Source organism: Tamandua tetradactyla, chromosome 10 (genome assembly GCF_023851605.1).
Source record: "Tamandua tetradactyla isolate mTamTet1 chromosome 10, mTamTet1.pri, whole genome shotgun sequence".
Taxonomy (NCBI): Eukaryota; Metazoa; Chordata; class Mammalia; order Pilosa; family Myrmecophagidae; genus Tamandua; species Tamandua tetradactyla.
The window spans coordinates 26,984,067-27,001,808 of NC_135336.1; the positions used below are offsets into that span (position 1 = coordinate 26,984,067).

At 36.5% G+C, this 17,742-nt stretch overlaps 1 protein-coding gene across 2 annotated transcripts in view; it reads left to right on the top strand.

Moving 5' to 3' along the window:
- IGSF11 (immunoglobulin superfamily member 11) overlaps positions 1–17,742 on the top strand; it is a 341,723-nt gene that overhangs the window by 19,977 nt on the left and 304,004 nt on the right. The window contains exon 2 of one of the 2 annotated variants that reach the window (XM_077118260.1): positions 1,140–1,196. In XM_077118260.1, the coding sequence (XP_076974375.1) occupies positions 1,148–1,196 (49 nt within the window). In that variant the 5' untranslated portion in view covers positions 1,140–1,147. Of the gene's footprint in view, positions 1–1,139; positions 1,197–2,945; positions 3,528–17,742 lie in introns of those variants that run through there. The other variant, XM_077118261.1, reaches the window with a different exon arrangement.

The window sequence follows — 17,742 nt, forward strand, 5'->3', positions numbered from 1 at the left end:
TAAGCCACTGATATTGTCTGCTTTCCTCATTTTACAGGTTTTCGAATAGATTTCAGTCTTCCTAAATTAAGACCTCAGATTAAACTTTTATAACTGTCATTCTAAGGTTGGACTATCCTAATATTTCTTTACTTTCAGCCACATTTGATAGGATGCTGAATGATTTTTATGTTATTCCAGTTATTCTGTTCCAGACTAGAAGAGAAGAGTAAGGAGAGGCAGGGAATTGCAATAGGTGTACCATCTAATGGAGATTCTTAAATGTACACGTACTTGTGAGAGCTCTAGAAGGAAGCTCTATGTTTTGTATTTGATATGTTTATAACTATGACTTGGATAAATATTAGTTGCTTCTTGGCTTCCTCCTAGAGAGAGACCTGGAAAACCTTTTTGTTCTGGTTTTAAGGGAAGCATAAAGAGAAGAAAAAGTATACTTAAAAGTTTTGGACTGGGAAATGAATAATCTGAACCATAAGCTAATATGGAAAAATTTAGACATTTTTGTGGTGCTAGGCCAAAGTAATCTAGGTTGAGAAAGAATCACACCTTAGGATTGGGAGTGCTCATCTAGGCTGTAGAAGAAAACCAGTGAATGTCATCTTTAAAGTGGAAATATTTAATGCATATGTGTTTTTCTAATATGAATAGAAGTTGTAACATGTAACTCCTTGCTGATTATTACAGAAACGCTTCTTAACTTACTTTGGAAAATTAGATAAGTTGTCACTGTTCTTATGACTTGTTGAAATTTATGGTGATGACTTGTTTTAAGAAATAATACAGGAAGGAAGGTTAGAGCCTCTGAATGATGGCAGCTTTGACAGAGAAGTAGCACATATCCTATCACTCTGAATTATCTAGAGGTGATTCCATACAGATGTAAACTGGAGTAGCTTTAGGTAACCCATTCTCCTATTAAAGTTTCTGTATGATCAAGTGGCCAATGAAATGGTTCCCATCCCAATATTTTCTGACTCTAAATCATGTACCCAAAGAGGTTTTCCCAAGAGAAACTATTTTTTTATTTTTAAAATATGAAATTCACATATTGTGAAATTATAATAAGCTATATTATAAACACATTATAAACTGTAATAAACATAGACCATTCCTTTCCCCCCTTTCCTCCTCTCTTTCAGGTAACGAGATGTCTCTGGTGGTACTTTTGCTGTGGTGGGACTGCCTTTCTGGAAAGGGTGAGTGACTTGGTATTAACAAGGGTTTATTATTATTATTTTTTTTTTTTTTTTTTTTAAAGGAAAGACAGAGAGAAGGAAGGAAGGATAGAAGGAAGGAAGGAAGGAAGAAAGGGAAACATTTTTTTTAAACATTTTCTTGTTTTTATTGTATTCTGTTTCTCCGTTTTTGTTACATGGGCTGGGGCCGGGAATCGAACCGAGGTCCTCCGGCATAGCAGGCAAGCACTTTGCCCGCTGAGCCACCGCGGCCCGCCGAAGGGTTTATTATTAATGGAAGTTGTTATCTGTGATTGTTTAGCTGAGAGAAGGGCTGTTTATTGTATTATCCCCTGCTTACATATTTCTACTTATTAAAAAAGTTTTCCACCTCCTAGTCCTGAAAAAATAATTTTTTGCTTTAAAAAACATGTAATGACATCTTCCAATTGACCAAAATGGCAGAAGAAGATGCTCCTGGATACTGTTCCCCAGGAGAATCTTTGAACATCTAGCAAAAACTGCCAGGGCCTTCTTCCCCAAAACTCTGAAAAATAATTTAATGGTTAATAACTGGGCAAGGGACAAATCAAGAAAACAGCTTTAAAAATGGTAGTACAAGTCCTGATGTCCTTTCTAGTGCCTTCCACCTTCCCTTCCATGGTACAATGTGTAGCCAGCCTTTGCTTCTTATAGGTTCCTGGCTCTGTTCTGGAGGGAACAGAGTAACTCTTATGCATCTACTGCGGTGCTTCTCTGTCAGTGCTAATCTATTGGGTGACAGCCTGAAAGACTGAACTAGAAACTTGTTTCAGGCTTGCCCTGCAAGAACTTGTCCTTCAGACAGAAGCAGCTTGCAAGGAGAAGCCGCTTGCAAACAAAGCTGTGTAAGTAATAATTAAGTCACAGTGACCCAGGGAAAAGGATTGCCTGCATTAAATCATACAATATGGCAACCAGAAGAAAGAGAAAGTGAAATTCATAGGAAGTAGAGGGGGCATTCAAATTCCTGTAAATGGAGAAGTTCCTAAATACACGAGCTAGCAGAAGCCCAGGTCAAGAAGTAATTTAACATACGCTCAAATAAGACAAAGAAGACCCTGCTCTTCTCATTCCTTTTGGGATGATATACTTGATAGGAGGGCTAAACTCTGAATAAGACTGCCAGCCAAAGCAGAGCAAGTTTGCAAAGATTGTAAAAGGTTATTTTTGTGTTTGTTTTTGTTAGCTCCTGGCACTCAAGGAAATCTCTGTCATATCATTGGTTGGATACAAACTTAAGGAACAAACTGCTCAGGGACTACAACTCAGAGTTAAATCTTTAAAATATTAAAGTGTACATTACACAGCAAAAGATTACAAGATAAACAAAGATGCAGGAAATGATGGTCCATCCAAAGAAACAAGCAAATTCCAGAAATCATTAATGAAGAGGACAAGACTTTGCACATAATGGATGAAGACTTTAAAATGATACTCAGTAGGCTCAGGGAGAGATAGTAAAACACAGAGAAAGAACTAAAGGATATCAGAAAAATGAATAATATGAGGATCTCAATAAGGAAATAGAAATCTTTAAAAGAAACCAGCTAGGAAACCTGGAATTGAAGAAAACAATAATTGAAATAAAAAATTATTTAGAGGGTTTTAATAGCAGACTGGAGCTGGTAGGAGAAAGAATCAATGGTCTTGAAAACAAGACAGTTGAAATGATTCAGGCTGAGAAACCAAAAAAAAAAAAAAAATAAGAATTTTACAAAAGCAAACAGAGCTTAAGAGGCTTGTGGAACACCTTCGAGTATACCAATATATGCATTATGGGAGTCCCAGAAGTGAAGAAAGAAAGAAAGGGGAAGAAAGAATATTCAAGTAAATAATGGCAAAAACTTTCCCAATTTAGAAAAAGACATGAATATGCACATCCAAGAAATTCAATGAATCCCAAAAAGGATAAACTGAAAGAGAACCATTCCCAGACACATAGTAATCAAATTGTCCAGTGCAAGGACAAGGAGAGCATTCTGAAAGCTGTAAGAGAAAAGTAATGAGTTTTATAAAAGGGGATCCCAATGAGATTGTGTCAATTTATTATCATAAACCATAGAGGCAAGAAGTTGGGGGGCAAAATATTTAAACTGCTGCAAGAAAATAAATATCCAGCCAGACTTTCTCTCAGAAATGAGGGAGAGATTAAGATGTTCCCAGATAAACAAAACCTGAGGGAGTTCATCACCATTAACTTGCCCTACAAGCAATACTAAGGGGAGTTATTCAGACTGAAAGAAAAAACACTAGGCAGTGTTTTGAAGTGGCATAAATAAATCAACGCCTCTGGTAAAGGTAACCATGTGGGTAAGTATAAATGCCAGCACTATTGTATTGTATATTTTGGTCTGTTCCTCCACTTTTTACTTCTCACAGGCTCTAAAATGCAAAGGCATGAATTGTAATGCTATATCTGTGGCTTTGGACATATAGCTTATAAAGACATAATTTGTTAACAAGTACAAAAAAAAAAAAACCCACTGGGGATGGAGAATAATAAAAGTGTGTGCTATTGAAGTTAGGTTGGTATCAAATCAAAAGAGATTATCACAGATTTAAGATGTTAAATTTTAGCTCCATGGTAACCACAGGGAAAATATATGAAAAACATATTCAGAAAGAAATGAGAAGGGACCCAAACCAAATAAATAGGAATAGTTGACATTAATGGAAGAATTGAGGGTCAAAAAAGTTATGACTTACAAACACAAAGTAGCAAAATAACAGAAGAAAATCCTGCATTATCAGTAATTACTTTAAATGTAAATGAGTTAAATGCTCTGGGCATAAGGCAGAGATTGGCAGAATGGATATAAAAACATGATCCAAATATTTACTGTTTATAAGAGAGTTGCCTTAAATGCAAAGACACGAGTACGTTGAAAGTGAACTGATGGGAAAAATATACCATGCAAATAGTGACCAAAAGAATGCTGAGGTAACTATACTAATATCAGATAAAATAGACTTTAAGTTAAAAATATAAACATGAAATATAGAATATAAGTTACAAGATATAGAATGAGGCTAAAGAATGGGGAGTAGTTGCTTAAAATGTGCAAAATGTTTAACTAGATTCAAATTAACCCCTGTTTGGAAATGGTCCGAGGTCATGGTAGCATGTTATTGTGAAAATAATTAACAGAGCTAAATGGTGTGTGAATGTAGTAAAAATGGGAAGTTTAGAGTCATGTTTATTACCAGAAGGAAGGTTGGAGATTAAAATTTTGGAAAGTATAACACAACAAATCTTGTGGTGGACAATGTCTCTGATTAACTATACAAATATAAGAAGTCCTTTCATGAACTGGAACAACTGAATGACACTGTTATGAGAAGTTCATAATAGAGAGGTATAGGAAAAAAAATGGACCTATTGCAAACTATGGGCTATAGTTAACAGTAATATTTTAGTACTCTTTCATCAACAGTAACAAATGTAACACACTAGTACTATGGAACAATAATGGGGGTGGTAGAGATAAGAGGTATGGCAGGATTTGGGTTTTATTTTTAATTTTTCTTTCTTTTCTGGAGTAATGAAAATGTTGTAAAATTGATCGTGGGGATGTATGTACAACTATATGATGATACTGTGAGCCAGTGATTGTATACTTCAGATGGTTTGTGAATATATGTATCAGTAAAAGTGCATTAAAAACTGTTATGAGGGACAAAGAAGGCCACTAATATTAAGGGGGTCCATTTAACAAGAAGACATGATAATTGTAAATATATAAGCTCTGAATGACACAGACCCAAAATGTATGAAGCAAATATTGACAGATTTGAAGGGAGAAAGATGGTTCTATGTTAATAACAGGGGACTTAGATATATCACTTTAATAATGGTAGAACATGTGGATAAAGATAATAAGGAGATAATGAACTTGAATGATACTCTAAGCCAACTAGACCCAACAGACATATATATATATATATATAAAACACTTCCCCTAATAGCAGTAGAATATACATTCTCCTTTAGTGCACATGGATTATTCTCCAGTGTAGACCATATGTTAGGTCACAAATAAGTCTTAATAGTATGCTTTACATCTATGTTAAATTTCTTGAATTTGATATCTGTCCTTAATGTGGTTACATACGTTAATATATTTTATACATATGTTAATATACATGGAAGTTAAAGTGTTCAAAGAACATTATATATATGCAATGTACTCTTAAATGTGTAGAAAATACGTAGATAGATAGATAGAGATATAGATAGATAAAATGATATAATGTATGGCAAACTATTAAGTCTGGGTATCTGATCAGGTGATGTAGTGGAGTTCTCTGCCTTGGTTTTGTATTATTTTTACAGCTGTCTTAGAAGTTTCAAGTTATTTCAAACTAAATATATAAAACATTAATTGAGCTATGTGTGAGGCAATGTGGACATAATCGGGAACAAGTTAGACACAGTTCTTAACCTCAAGAATCTCATATTTTAGAAAGAAGTTCTAATAAGTATATAAGCTATTGTAATTAATTGCTTATTATGCTAATAACTATATTCGAGATAGTACAAAGAACTGTTGTTTCATATAGGAGAAGCATTTAACCCAACATTGAGGAGTGAGGAGAAGTGACATAAAAGTAGTGTAATGTATAGGCGGTGTATTGTTGTAGGATCCTTGGAGTGCTGGAGTCTTGTCACAGCTCCAACATCTACTAACTCTGTTACCTTTGGCATGTTTCTTAACCTCTATAAGCTTCAGCTTCCTTATTCTTAAAATGGGGACAATAATAGTACTCATGTCATTAGTTTGCTGTGAGAATAAATATTAGTACATATAAATTCATTAGCACATTATCCTGATAAACAAAAAATATAAGTCCATTATTATTTGTGCCAAAAGCTGAAAAGTTAGTAAGAGTTAAGAGGTGATAAGGGGTGGTCAGTGTCAGGAGAAGAATATTCCAGACACTGTAATGAACGTAGTAAATGAATCTGATACTCTGTGACATTGAGTATGAGGTGGCTCTGTAATAAGAGATGAAGCAGAAGAAGTAGACAGGGGCCAGATCATAGGGATGTTTGGCCTTTATGCCAAGCATGTACAGAATCATCATGGGTTTCTTTCTGGGGACTTACATCAGATTTGCATTTTAGGTCCTTCTGGATGCAAAAAGAAAAATGGATGGGAAATGATTGAAAGTAGAGAGACTGTCTTAGTTTCGCAGTACTAAAACAAATACCATACAGTGGGTTGGCTTAAATAACAGAAATTTGTTGGCTCACTGTTTTGAGGCTAGAGAATTACAAAATGGAGATATGAGGAAGGTTATACATTCTTGCGAAAGATTGGTGGCCTGGTCCTGGCTGGTGGCAATCCTTGGGTCTTTGATTTTTATGGAACCTGACAATACACATGATGACATCCTCTCCTTTCTCTTCTGGGTTTCATTTCGGTTTTTATTCCTCCTTGCTGGCTTTCTCCTTGTGACCTTTTCTGTAAGTTCCCCAGAAATAAGATTGAAACCTATTCTGATTTAGTTGGCCACACCTTAACTAAGAATAACATTTGCAAAAGTGCCATTTACAATGTGTTTGTATCCACAGGAATGGATTAAGATTAAGAAAACGTTTTTCTTGTGGGTACATAATTCTTTTTTCTCACAGAGACTAATCAGTCTCTGTTACAAAGACTTCCATTTTAAAATGGTGAAGTGAAGATGGTATACTACCCTCTTCTCTCAGAAATCAACCCCAGATAAGAACAAGAAACAGAAATGCATGCTCTATACTGAAAAAAAAAAAGACTAGACAAATCTATTATTCTGAATTATAATGTATAAGAAAGGGCTACCAAGAGCAGTTATTAGCAAACAGGAGTATGGGCAGATGCAGAGAAATTCTGCTTGCACTGCATATTTCAGGCAAAATTGGCAGAGAAAAGTTACCTGAGTATATGCTATCCTCTGAAGGACAAAACTCCCAAATCTTTATTTGGAATAATAGGAATGTGGCAGTGAGACATCCTTACACCCATTTAATACTGGTAAGAAGCAAGATCAGTGGGGCTGAATGAAGAATCACACTAATGTCATAACTGAGTTTTGTATTTTTTGATGAGAGAGGATTAAGGGGAGAGTTTGCATTGGATACAGCCCTATAGCAATTGATCTCTGTTGGCTGGGGAGAAGTAAAAGCAAAGCAAACATATACATAACTCTGTATCATGAGAAGCTCATTGTGAACCAGGGAGAATTTCTGCTAATCCAAGATACAGCCTCTATACTCCTTCCTCTTATAAACCTATTACCAATAGCAGTAGATCCTTACTCATTCAAAACCAACTAGTAATGAAAAATGAACCAGCACAGGATCTATATTACAAAAGAAAAAAAAAAAAAAACGAGCAGGAAAGTAATAGGTATATAGGCAAAATAAGTAGAGGAATAAAAATTCTGATCAGCAAAAAGTTACCATGGATCACATAAAAATTTTAACCAAGCATGTTTCTATGAATTAAAAGACAATACTAACAGCATACCTGTTAAAATAAGAACTATATGCAGGGGTAAAGCTAAGAAACCACTCAGTTTACAACCAGGAATCCCCAAAAGTAAACTGTGACCTTTGGAAGAGGGTACAAGGATGTGGCTGAAAGTATGAGAATTGGTTGAAAGTCTGTTTAAGAAGCAGTTAAACCCTTTGATCCTATTGTGCCTGGGTATATTGAGAAAGAATTGATAAATATATGATAAGGAAATATGATAAGCACACAGACATAAAATTATCAATTCTAATATAAGCCATCCCTTCATTTATCCATTTATTCAGTAAATATGTATTGAGGCAGTGTAGCATGATCACTGGTTCTGGAACTACACTGGGTTCAAATTCCAGCTCTGGTACTTGTTATCTGTATGACCTTAGAGAAGTTAGATCACTTCTGTCTGCTTCAGTTTTCCCTTTATATAATAGGATGTAGAAGGATCCACCTCATGCTGGTTATGAAGATTAAATTAATAACTACTTTTAAATACCTGGCACACAAATAAGTCTAGTATTTATGTCTACTTCTGTTACCACAGTGCGTCAAACTGTTCCAGGCCCAGGGACAGAGTCTCATGGGCATTCTAGGGTGGAAGACAAGCAGGAGACCCAAAGACAAGAAACAGATATTGCAATTTCAGAAGCAATAAGTGCTATGAAGAAAATGAGTGATTTGCTGTGAAATTATTAGTTATACCTGTTTTCAGATTTAATGATCAGTGAATAAAAATGTAATTGGCATAAAAAAATAAGACCTATATTTGAGTTCTCATTTTATAGAACTCAAATAAGAGCTCACATGGCTCACAGAAGATTTACTGAGATCACAGAAGGAGTTTAAAAATGAGTCCAGGAAAGAAAAGGAAGAGAAATAGGAAATTATTAGGGAAATGAAAGTCTTGCTGAAAGAAGCCCAAAGGGGACTAGACATAACTAGAAACACAATGGTCAAATGGAGGCTAGAACTAACAAAAACAAGAAATATGAAGAAATCCACAAAAAATTAAAGAGCATTATGGACAAGAACCATTGATAAGAAATATAAAGAAGATCCAGCAAATGTCAAAAGCACAGAGTCAATGGAATAGATGAACTATTTAAGTATATAATTCCAGAATTCTTCCCTCCCCACAAATAAGAGAATTCTTGGACCTTATACATGGAAAATTCATACTATAGTCCAGAAAAAATTGACACAGATTTGTCAACGTTGGTAAATACTCTTAATAAAATTACTGGCCCTCAAATATTAAGAAACCTTTGTGCAACTAAGCAAAAATATTAAATCACATATAAGGAGAAAATCATGCTGGCTTGGACCTCCCTACAGCAATAAACAATATTAGAAAACAGTGGAACAATGCTTAAAATCTTCAAGGAATGAAAGTGTAGCCTTAAGAAATTTACTCCTGCCAGGTATCTTTCTTGTATATGGCAACACATCTTTGAATATGCAAAAACCCAAGAAATATAATTCCCATGAGTCTTTCTAGCAGATGACTCTCTAGAATATTCTAAAGGGAAACTTCAGCAACCAAAAGAATAGAGAAACTATTGCAAAAGGAGTGGCAGTGATGCACCAATCTGATTAAGTGTAGGATTAAGATGGAAATAAAAAGGGGATTATGGTAAGAATGAAATCTAAGTACTGTATAAACTCTGATAATGTAGAAATGAGAACAAATAAAACATGGGAAGGGAAATAAGAAAAAGGAGCAGTCTAGGTTTCTTTTATAATTGGAAGCTAAAAGTTAAATCAAGTAATATGAAGGATAAGGGTATTTAACATTTTAAGAGTAAGTGTGAGGAGAAATCTAATAATCCATAAAATTAGATATTCTAGTTTGCTAGCTGTTGGAATGCAATATACCAGAAACAGAATGGCTTTTAAAAAGGAGAATTTAATAAGTTGCAAGTTTACAGTTCTAAGGCCGTGAAAATGTCCCAATTAAGGCAAGTCTATAAAAATGTCCAAATTAAGGCACCATCAGGAGGTCACCTTCACTCAAGAAAGGTCAATTAAATTCAGGGTTTTTCCCTCAACTGGAAAGAACATGGCAAACATGGCGATGTCTTCTAGCTTATTCTCCAGGCCTCTTGCTTCATGAAGCTCCCCCAGGGGCATTCTCCGTCATCTCCAAAGGTCGCTGACTGGTGGACTCTATATAGTTCTTGTGTCTCTGCTGCTCTTGTCATACTCGTGATTCTGCTCTCCTGCTCTCCTGTAGTTCTCAAGCTTTCTCCAAAATGCTTTCTCTTTTAAAGGATTCCAGTAAACTAATCAAGACCCATCCACTGGAATGGGTGGCATCCCATCTCCCTCTAATGAAAGATTAATATCTACAAGTGGGTGAGTCACATCTCCATGGAGATAACCTAATCAAGTTTCCAACCTACATTATTCAATAGGGATTAAAAGAAACAGTTGTCCCTCCAAGATTGATTAGGATTAAAACATGTCTTTTCTAGGGTACATAAATCCTTTCAAACTGGCACATGGAGTGATGACAGAGAGGAGTGGAAAGGAAATAGAAATATACTAATTTAATCATTATTGATCGCATGGACTCAGTAGATATCATCCAGTGAACCAGAGGGTTAAATATAATCTTATTTTTAACCCACAGATTATACTTGCAAATGTGGTAAATAAGGTATGTACAAAGATTACATAGGTATGTACAAAGATTTCGCAACAAGTAGCGAAAGCAAAGATTTGGAGTAACGTAAATGTTCATTTATTGTAAGTGGTGAAATAACTTGTAGTATATGTATATTGTGCAGCTATTTTTAAAAATGAGGCAGTTCTATGCATATTTATATGCAGGATACATTGCTGACAGAACAAGGTACAGTACAATGTTAATTGCTGGGGAAAGAAAACCAACATATATTTATATGTGTGTATGTGTGCACACATATATACACACACACACACACATATATAAATATATACACACTTCATATCTTAAGTATCACCTGAAGGACATACAAAATTGTTTTCTTGGTTAGCTTGATTTCCTCAGGTAAAGGGAACTGTGTCACTGAGCATCAGGAATAGGTGGGTAACATTTTATTGTATACTTTTTGTTCTGGTTTGCTAGCTGCCTAAATGCAATGTACCAGAAATGGAATGGCTTTTTAAAAGGGGAATTTAATAAGTTGCTAGTTTACAGTTCTAAGGCCAAGAAAATGTCCCAATTAATACAAGTCTATAGAAATGTCTAATCAAAGGCATCCAGAGAGATACCTCGGTTCAAGAAGGCCGATGAAGTTCAAGGTTTCTCTCTTGAGTGAGAAGGCACATGGAGAACATAGGACTTCTGTCTCAGCTGAAAGGGCATGTGGCAAACACGGCATCATCTGCTGGCTTTGTCTCCTGGCTTTGGGTTTCATGAAGCTCGCTGGGAGGCGTTTTCCTTTTTCATCTCCAAAGGTCACTGGCTCGTGGACTCTCTGCTTTGTGGTGCTGCAGCATTCTCTGCTCTCTCCAAATCTCTTTCATTCTCCAGAATGTTTCCTGTTTTACAGGACTCCAGAAACTTATCAAGACCCACCTGAATGGGTGGAGACATGTCGTCACCTAATCCAGTTTAACAACCATTCTTGATTATATCACATCTTCAGAGAAATGATCTAGTTACAGATTCAAACATACAGTATTGAATAGGGATTATTCTGCCTTTACAAAATGAGATTTTGATTAAAACATGGCTTTTCTAGGGGGCGCACATCCTTTCAAACCAGCACACTTTTGGTAATTTAAAAATGTTGTGCCACATATGTATGTATTACTTCAAAATATATCTTTTATAAGAATGAAGCCGATTGAGTCGGGAGTAAGATGAATCAATACAGGGGTAAGGATGGCATTGTCTGTATTTTAGAACTTTACATATTGTATGAGGCCAAGGGAAGAGAGGTTCATTTTGTCCAAAACCTAAATTTTCTGTAGCACATAATCCAACTTAACCTGTTGTGGTAGCTCATTTAAACAACCCAGACACATGGACCCCAGAATGAGGATGAGGGCTTGTAATTCTGTATAGCTTAAGGTAATACCTTGGATATATTCTAAATATGTTGGGCAATTAATTGAAAAGTATTGGCAAAGTCTCTTGAAGGATAGGATAAAAAGTAGGAAACTATTAAGCTTTACCATTGGGAAACCCTTGATATTGTATCAAATATTAGAAATTCCCAAGTCAATATTCCAAGCCCCTGCTTTTGAGGCTTGCTTTTATGAAGCTTATTTCTGTAGCAGAGAACCTAAGCCTACCTATAGTTATGCCTAAGAGTTATTTCCAGAAAACCTCTTTTGATAGCCTCTCTTTCTCTAAGTACAGCTCTGCAAGTAAATTCATTACCCTCCCCACTATGTGGGACATGACATCCATGGGTAAAAGTCTCCCTGGCAACGTGGGACATGATTCCCAGGGATGAGCCTGGTCCAGGTACTTTGGGATTGACAACACCTCCTGGCAAAAAAGGGAGAAAAGAAATGTAACAAAATAAGGTATCGGTATCTAAGAGAATTCAGATAGAGTCAGGAGGCTATTCCAGAGGCTACTGTTAGTGAGCTTCAGCTAGATATTGGTAATTATCATGCTTTGCCAAACCTGAACCAAAATCATGCCTGTTAACCCTAAAAAATGCCTAGGGCTCTATCTGAGATTCTTCAGAAGTTTCACTTACTAAGATTATTTTCCAGAAGCCTACAACTTTCACATGAGTTCATAGACCAGGTAAGTCCTGAAACCCAGAGGGGCCAGCCTCTCCAAGAACATCAACTAGTTCCATCCCCCATCCCATATTATCAACACCCCTTTCCAACATGAAAAATTTAGAAAGGGCAGAGCCGATAGACCCCTAAAGATTGGGAGGAAGATCGAAGGAGAAGTAGGAGGTATAACAGAGAAGGTAGGATTTGACAAATGAGTACGACTACTGAATCATTATATTGACATATCTTTTAGTCTCCAGTGTCTTGGAGCAGATAGAAGGTGTATTAGTTAGGGTTCTCTAGAGAAACAAAATCAACAGGGAACACTTGCAAATATCAAATTTATAAAAGTGTCTCACGTGACTGTGGAAACACAGAGTCCAAAATCCGCAGGGCAGGCTGTAAAGCCGACGATTTCGATGGAGGGTTTGGACGAACTCCACGGGGGAGGCTCGCCAGCTGAAGCAGGAAGAGAGCCTGTCTCTTCTGAATCCTCCTTAAAATAAGGCTTCCATTGATTAGACTGAGCATCACTCATTGTAGAAGACACGCCCCTTGGCTGATTACAAATGGAATCAGCTGTGGATACAGCTGACGTGATCATGATTTAATTCTATGAAATGTCCTCATTGCAACAGACAGGCCAGCACTTACCCAACCAGACAACCAGGTACCACCACTTGGCCAAGTTGACACATGAACCTGACCATGACAGAAGGAAATACCTAAAATTGTGGAACAGTATCCCATACCAAACTCTGAAATCTGTACTATTACTTCTTATTACAATATACCTTGAAATTTATTGCTTTTTTTGTGTAGATGTTATATTTCATAATAAAAATTGTTTCTTTTTTAAACTTGTCTTTTTAAAGAGGCAATTTAAGTCATTTAAATAAGAGATGATTGTGACCCATATTAAAGAAATGGCAGCGGGGTGGAAAGAAATGGATGCTTGTAAGTATTATCAGTTGGATTTGGTATTGGAGCCATGGGCAGTCAAAAAGAAGTAGTCAAAGATGGCATCTAGGTTCTTTCTGGCTTGGGCACCTGGATAGTTGGTAGTGCCCTTTGGTAAGATAGGGTACACATATTTCTTTAGAATGTGTCCTCAGGTGTCTTCCTTTATCTCTCATCCCTTCCCATGACTGACTTGAGCTTTATCCCTATCTTATATAAGCTCTTGACTACCTAAGTTATCAGTTGGCTACTGTACATCAACTGAAACATATTTCTTGAATTAATTACAGGACTAAAGAATCTGTTCAGCTATTATTAAGATTTTTGTGGTTAATCCCTCTGGTTTCTAAACTGAGGAATCCAAATTCAGGTCACTGAGGTTCTACAGAGAAGTCACCAAGAGTCCTTGATTCAAATGCTTTTCTGAGCACCCAGAGTATGTAAAAATTGGGAAAGAGAAGGGAGGTGGAGTATATTTAAAAAAAAAGAAGACAATCTCTGCAAGTAAAGAACAAAGTACATGGACGCATATGTCACTAAGTAAAATGGAAAGTACATGGACACATTTAGATCTAGAATGGACCTTAGAGGTTTATCGTAGTCCAGCTATTTTATTTTTACCAATAAAGACTCTAATGCTCAGAGGCATGTGTGACTTTAAAATTTTTGTTATAAATGTGAAGTGTGAATTATATATTTTTATCTCCCTCTTCTTCCTTTATTTAAATGATAATAAACTGTAAAATTCTTAAGTGATGGGTACTTGATTAACTTTGTTCTTTAACCACATGTGGCAAATAGGCAACATATGGGAATTAATAACCAAACTATTTCCTTCCCTGTGATCTCTGCCTCATTGACTTTCAAACATCCTTCTAGCTGCCTAGATCCAAAACCCCAAAAAGCTCTCTCTTCTGTCTATTTTTTTCATTACCCTCTCCTGTCCCACACCCTACATCAATTCACTGACAAGCCTTTTGGTTCTCCTTCTGAAACATGTTATACCTGATTCTTTTTCTCTATTGCCATTACAACTGTATTTCATTTTCTCTTAACAGGACCATAACAGTGGCTTCCAAATTGTGTCCTTGCCTTTTAGGCTTTCTGTTTTTCAATTTATCTTCTGAATTATAGCAACATGTTTCTTTAAAAAAATATAGGCCTTATTGTGACACTTTGTAAAATTTTCCAGTAACAATTAAAAGCAATCCAGTTTTCATGGATGGCATTCAAGGCCCTTCATGGTTTGCAACTAGCCTTTTTTTCTGATTTCATTTCTGAATATATCTGCTGCTTCAGCCATAACCTGAATAGATAACCTGACTGGTTATCTTACCCAAAATCACTCTGCACTTTTCCAAAAACTCATTGTATTCATTCGCATTATTTCTTCTACCTGAAGTAATTCTTCCCTTGTTTATTTTTGCTGAAGATTTATCCATCCTTCAAATGCCCATTCATTTTCTGCCTACTTTAGGAAGCTTTTCTACAGTGAATCTTCCCCTACGACCATGCCACTGACCAGAGTAGAGTTCTAACAGTTTGCTTTCCATTTTACTTAGTGACGTATGTGTCCATGTACTTTGCTCTTTACTTGCAGAGATTGTCTTCTTTTTAAAAAATATACTCCACCTCCCTTCTCTTTCCCAATTTTTACATACTCTGGGTGCTCAGAAAAGCGTTTGAATCAAGGACTCTTGGTGACTTCTCTGTAGAACCTCAGTGATCTGAATTTGGATTCCTCAGTTTAGAAACCAGAGGGATTAACCACAAAAATCTTAATAATAGCTGAACAGAAATACTTTTGAAACTTTTCGTACTTCTCGATGACATTTTTCACCTGATTTTTTTTCAATTTTAGAATGTCATGTTTAGTGTGCAATTTATTGCAGTTGGTGCAAATTTCAAAAAGTGAAACATTCTATTTATGTGACTGATTTCCCTAAAGAAGTAGATATGAATGCAAAGACATTTTTTATTTGAGGTATTAATGCAAATTTGAAGCATTTAAAAGCCTATGTAGAGTATTTGAAAAAATATTTGAGTTGAAAAGTTGTTTTGTTAGTTTGATTGAGGACATCACTTTTTTGTGCTTTACATTATTTCTTCCACTAGAGAGCAGCAAAGACTCATGATTGGGTTAGGCAATAGTTAATTCTTTGGAATTACCCTTATACTGCGATTTCCAATGCAAAATTGGACATAATGCATTTGCCATTAATTTTGGAAGCATATTTCATTGCTTTACTGGAAAACTGGAAATTAAACTCCTGTAATATGTTATGTTTAGTAAAGTAAATAGTGTTATGTGGCAGAATAATTCTCTTACCTTAGTTTTCAATTTCATTTTTTACTACATTTATTCACACATTATACATGTATTAAGCTCTGTCTTAGTTTCCCAGCTTCTAAGACAGATAGATATCATGCAATGTGTTGGCTTAAACAGTGGAATTTATTGGCTTACAGTTTTGACGCTAGGAGAAGTCTAAAATCAAGGCATTAGCAAGACACTGCTTTCTCTTATGGGTTTTGAGGCTGGCTGCTGGCAATCCTTGGTCCTTGGCTTTTCTGTCACATGGCAGAGCATGTGGTGGGGGACTTCTCCTTTCTCTACTTATTCCATTGACTTCTAGCTTCTGGCGGCTCCCTATGGCTTCTTGTTTGACATTCTCTGCTTATAAAGAACTCTGGTAACCCGGATTAAAGCCCAACCTGATTTAGTTGAACTACACCTTAGCTGAAGTAACAGACTGAAGAGGTCTTCCAATGGGCTCACACCCACCAGAATGCAGACCAAGGCCAAGATCCAAGGCCAAGAATATGTCCAAGCTGAGGCACGTAATTCAGTCCACCACAAGCCCTGTTCTCTGCTAGGCACTAACTGTTCCTGGGAATACAGAGCTAAATAAAATATAATCCCTGATACAGAGAAGCCGATTTCATTAATTTTTTTTAGTGTTTTTATACCTCATACAAAAGGGAATAGAAATAGGTACGAGGCACAATAATATAGGATGCATTTAATGCTTAGTGTCAGGTACTGTTTTAAGTGCTTTACTTATATTAGCTCACTTACTCCTAAGAAGTAGGAATTAGTATTTCCATTTTGTGAGTGAGAAATGAAGGCATAAAGTGGTTAAATATCTTGCCAGGGGCTATGCGACATGTAAGTGGTAGAGCCACCATTTGAACCCAGGCAGTCTTCATATAACACTTGCATTATTTATCGCTATGCTATTCAGTTTCCCACATAGACTCTGTTCTCAAAAAATAATTTCCTTAGGAGAAATGAGACATCCCGTAGAAATAAATAACATGTAAGTGAAGTGCTCCCTTTTAGGGTCTGTGATGGAACTTCAATAAAAGTATTCTTTTTTCTCACCTGGGTTCTAAACAATTTGAGAAAGAAAAGAGGACCTAAGGCTAAAATACCCCCTTTACCACCGGTAGAGGCCAAATTGGAGCATTTGGCCAAATGGGATTGCTAATGCTGAACCCCAGAATGAGGAAGACTCCTTTTACCCCCATACCCCAGCCCCAGGAAGAGAAACAGAGGTTTGGGGCAAGACTCACCTCCAACTCTCTATCCAGTGCCTGCTCCCATCATGGGCAGAGTCCCTGGAAGAGGAGTGACGTGGATGTTCCCTATAAACAACTTATAAGTAGAAGAAGGGAAGTTATGATTCAAGCATGCCTGATTTATTCTTCTCAAATTTACCAATGAGATACATTACTCCTCTCTTCTTGGCTGAGAGAAGCCAGTAATTACAGTCACTGAGTTCCCTCTGGAAAGAAATATCAGCACTAAGGGAGATTCATTCCTCTCTAATATTTCCTAGCTTCTGCAAGCAATTTTTAAAATTTTTGGTGGAAGACATTGTGGTAGGCAGAATAATAAGTTCCCCCAAAATGTCTGTTTCCAATCCCCAGAACCCATACGTGTGTTAGGTTTCATGGCAAGAGGTAATTGAAGTGGCAGATGGAATTAAGATTGCTAATCAGATGAACTTAAAATAGAGTATCATGGATTATATAGGTGCCCCAGTGTAGTCACAAGGAACCTTAAAAGTGGAAGAGGGAATCAGAAAAGTCAGGGAGATGGCATGTGCTAGTTTGCTGGCTACCGGAATGCAACACACCAGAGATGGATTGGCTTTTAATAAAAGGGGATTAATTTTGTTAGTTGTTCAGAGTTCTAACTTTCAACTGAGGTTCTTTCTTATGTGGGAAGGCACAGGGTGTTCTCTGCTGGCCTTCTCTCCAGGCCTCTGGGTTCCAACAACTTCCCCCAGGGTGATTTCTTTCTGCATCTCCAAAGGTTTGAG